At 44.8% G+C, this 4,232-nt stretch overlaps 1 protein-coding gene across 1 annotated transcript; it reads right to left on the minus strand.

Annotated features, from left to right (window-relative positions):
• Window positions 1-212: 212 nt before the first annotated feature.
• LOC139784239 (uncharacterized protein F54H12.2-like) lies at window positions 213-1,565 on the minus strand. Its single transcript, XM_071723407.1, has 2 exons — window positions 619-1,565; window positions 213-549 (listed from the first exon to the last, which is right to left on the minus strand). Exons 1-2 carry the CDS (start codon window positions 1,563-1,565, stop codon window positions 213-215), a joined length of 1,284 nt encoding a protein of 427 aa, XP_071579508.1.
• Between the last annotated feature and the right edge of the window lie 2,667 nt (window positions 1,566-4,232).

The following is a 4,232-nucleotide window of genomic DNA, read 5'->3' on the forward strand; positions in this document are numbered from 1 at the left end:
TCACGGAAACCTTGTATATCGATGGCCAGATCCATAGTTTAAAATGTACTCTCTATTTTTTCAAGCGAAGCGTCGACGTTCGTGGCTCGAGTGAAACTGAATCTCTCTCTTTTTGCAGGATTTTACGCAAAAAAATGACGATGGGTAAAATATGTAGTGGTGGGGGGGTGAAAAATAAAGTATGTGAAATATTATTTGTCGACATTTGTCATTTATCCGGCAAAGTCGACGATGATTTGTCGAGAGGAGTCAATTTCTAGAACATTGTCGAACTCGGCGTAAACGATACAATTAACGGTCGCGGTAAGTGCTTTTTCAAATCGCACTTCTAATCGTAAACTGCCATGTTTCACAAGATTCCAATGGCCGGCGCAATTGGCGGATAAGTCGGGTGTAAGATCAAAGGCAAAAAGTGTAAATCCTTCGGCGTAATCTTCTCTGCTTATAGAATTACCCTCGTTCAAAAAGTGTATGCCGGTTCCCGAAAAGAGAGAGTGATAAGCTTCGACGTAGAGTGGCTCGTCTTTCGAGAAGCTCGGCTGTAGCAGTCTACTGGGAATTTGTATACCATCAGCGTACAGCGAAAAGAAATTTATACCGTAGTTTTTGAAATTAAACGGGTTTAATTTTCTATCTCCGTTGAACGCTCTGTTATCGACAAAACCGACTATTATTCGTTTCGGCAGTTGACCGAGTATTACATTGTCTATCGATTCTCCTACGAGACCAGCGTGAATCGTAAATGTTTTAACTTCGACTCTCGTAAGGGGATATTTGGCGGTAGTTTTGCTCAACATTCTCGCATGCGCGAGTAAAACGCCTGGGCTTATTTTTGCCCTTCTCACGAGCAGACTGGCGTCTAGAATGCGTATTTTCGACGTCGAAGTATTTTTCATAAGGCAAAACGAATCTTTCGAACGAACAAGTCTCATTCTAACCTCCACACCGTTAATTAAAAACTTATCTTGATTGAAAACGTCGCAATGAAGATGACCTATGAGATCTAGCGCGTGTCCCTCGTGAATGTAACGAGCGCGTCTCACGAGAGCCGGATTTGGTGTTTCTGAAACTACGAGTGCGTCCATGAGTCCGGGGGTATCCATGTCCCACAGACAAGAGGTCAGATGGGAAGTTTTTGCGGGTGAAGAATAATTTAACAACGCCTCTATGTACGCGCGGTACGCGTAGGCGTTGTTTGGGGGCAAGACGAGCTTTTGATTGAAATATACGTCGATTTGATTGAACATGGAGTGTAGTAAATAATTTACAGGGCCTACTTTGGACACAATTCCGCCTGGTGCGGGTGTTCGGTCGTCGCCACCACCGCCTGCTAGGGGAGAAGTTTCTACGCGTATGCGAAGGCTCAACATGGTGTGCGTGAGGTCCAGGTAGTCTTCTCCGTGACCGGGTATGACGAATTCTATAGGCGCGTCGTCCCCGAGGGAAGTTATGGGCTTGTAATAGATCCATTGCGAGCTCTTGATACTAGTTTGAGTGGGCGGCAATGAGAAGAAATTGAGTTCGCTTTTTAAACACTCGCTTGAGTGCGTGTAAAAAAAAAACATGCTTATCCTCCTCCTCCGCTCCTTGAATTCTTGCTTCGTGTGCGCGCGCGACGATTAAGAGAATATGTCGGATACGCTGCGTTTCTTGACGCTGACTCGACGACGACGTTGTCTCGTAGCGGTAGATAACTTTCTGTTTACAGCACGAGTCTTCTACTTCTTCTTCGATGATTTTTTGATCGTTATTCTCTTCCTCTGCTTGCTCTTTGACGATTTTCTTTTGTCTGTTTGACGACGACGCTTACGAACTGCGACGCGACTGACGTGGTTGCCAAAGGGAAACTGAAACGTATGATTTTTTGCGGATACTTTATATCCCGATCCCTTCATCATGCCGCTTATCTTCTCCTAGGCTTTTCTTTTAAGATTTCCACTTGATTCTTTGAAGCGAGTTTTGAGCGCCTCCTTCAACGGTGTATTATTTTCGACATCTTCTATCACATTGATACCCGCGCGTAAAGCTTCTTTACCGACCGCTCGCGCGCCTCTACTTAGGTAAGGCAGCACCTTTCTGAATAATCCTCCGAGAAAACTACCGATTCCGTGACCTCGTTGATAGGGTGCTCCGACGAAAACTCGTGGAATTCCTCTGCCTCGTCCACTCTGATGTGAATCGTAATATTCGTAGTCCATGGCTCTGAATTTAGTTTTTATTTTTTTTTCGACGACAACACACCGCGTTGTTACTGGAAACGTCTAAAGTGCAATGTCACCGTCAGCGTCCCGGATTCGAATGGTATATTTTTTCCGAGTTGATCTTTTATATCTATTTCAATCGTGCGGAAATTTGTTTTGCGTAATGGAATATAATGCAGCGGGGAGAAATGTTTCACCTGATTTGTTCCGTAAGCGTCCACGTGATTATAGCGGTATGTCTCGACCGGCACTATTCGGAGAAGAGGTGTTTGCGCGTCACCTGTTACATAAGGCTCGCAAATATCGCAATAAACGAACATTTTATCTGGAATACCGCGCTGCAAACTACAAGGTTCACGACTATAGAAAGCTGTTTCGCGCGCACCTCTATTTTCGCTAATATGGCCAAGTTTAATATATTTTGCAGTAAACGCTTGGTTGGAAAAAGGATAAATTGCGTAGCGTCTGACAGAAAATTCGCCATAGTATTCGGGATTATCGAGAAGAACATGACCTAAACCGAGTATTTGTAGAAGAGTATCGGAAAGGCACATATGATGTATTAGATTGCATTCACTTGCGTTACAAGTAATGCTGATGTGGGTTTTTCCTCCAGTCTTCTCTTGTTGATCTAAATAAAAGTGCGAGTCAGCTTGTTTGCATGCTTCATTAATCGCCGAGATAAATTCTCTGGTATTTTTGTAAAGTCCGAACCAAAATGTGCTTTTTTTCGCCACCTGTACTTTCTCTTTTTCTTCTTCCGGTTTAGTATCGTAGAAGAAGATTTCATTTTCCTTATAGCGCAAGTGTAAAAGAGTACTGGGAAATTGAATCTCGCTAAGCGCCACTTCCCATTCACCGTGATGTAAGTGTACAGTTTGAGGTAATTCCGTAACGAATGACGAGGTTCTATTTTCTGGGAAATAGCGCATGCTGCTATTGCTCGGAAGAACCATGAGAAATTGGTCGTCCCTCATCTTGAAGAAGAGAAGTTAAATTCGAAGCGGGGATCCAAGAGTCGAACTTGCTGGGTTAACCGCGCCAGCTAACTAACACCTGTTTATTAGCGCCGTGTCCCCTGGTCTTTATCACGCGATCGACGATAAACTCTTCTTCCTGCAAGTTTTTCTCTACCCTAGCTAATTCCTGCTAGTAAAAAATACCGTCTATGACTTCATCCGCTAAATCCGCTCAATTCGTACACGCGTGGTTTTCGCCACTCGAGAACGCGGTGAATTCGAAATATCTCTTCACTCCACCTCGCTTCGTATCCTTTCTCGAAGGTAGCTTTTGTTCTACTGACGCGAACGAGGTCTCCGACACTGTATTTAGCTTTTCGTGCGCGTTTCATCTTTTCGCTCGTCCTCCATCGTCGAATTATATTTTCGCGCGCGACACGAGCGTTTTCTCTCGTAACGACAGCCGGCTGCATTCTAATGGAGGAATGACGGGTGTGATTGTAAGCGCTTACGATATCCTGCAAAACATCGATGTAGCGCCGCGTATTTTTATGCGTAAAATAGCACCACATTCGTTCCTTCAACGTTCTGTTGAAGCGCTCGACGACGGCAGCTTTGATATCCGGATTACGGGCTACGCGAAAACGAATGTCGTTTTCTTCCAGAAACTTTTGCAACGGACGCCCGATAAATTCTTTACCTTTGTCCGTTTGTAGGTATACCGGTACGCGCCCGTCACTTTTCGAGAGCACGCGCTGGAAAGCCGTCGTCACGTGATTACTCGTTTTGTCTCGTAGCGGTTCTACTCAGGCATATTTACTAAGCACGTCTATAATCACCAGAAGATACGAATATCCGTCGTTGTAACTTTTGAGATTTCGGAGCTCGATCAAATCGGCCTCCCACAGATCGTCGATATTCGTCACGGTGTATTGCAACCGTGGAAATTTTCTGCGCGATGGACGATGCAACGTGTAAGCGTCTTGCGTTTCGAGCCAGCGCGTGACTTCGTTACGGGAGAGAAATTCGGTTTAGCGGCGCGAGTCAGATTATCCGTTGCCGAATAGCCAGT

Source organism: Temnothorax nylanderi, unplaced genomic scaffold (assembly GCF_030848795.1).
Source record: "Temnothorax nylanderi isolate EJ_2023f unplaced genomic scaffold, tnyl_v1.0 TNYL_tig0600_pilon, whole genome shotgun sequence".
Lineage (NCBI taxonomy): Eukaryota > Metazoa > Arthropoda > Insecta > Hymenoptera > Formicidae > Temnothorax > Temnothorax nylanderi.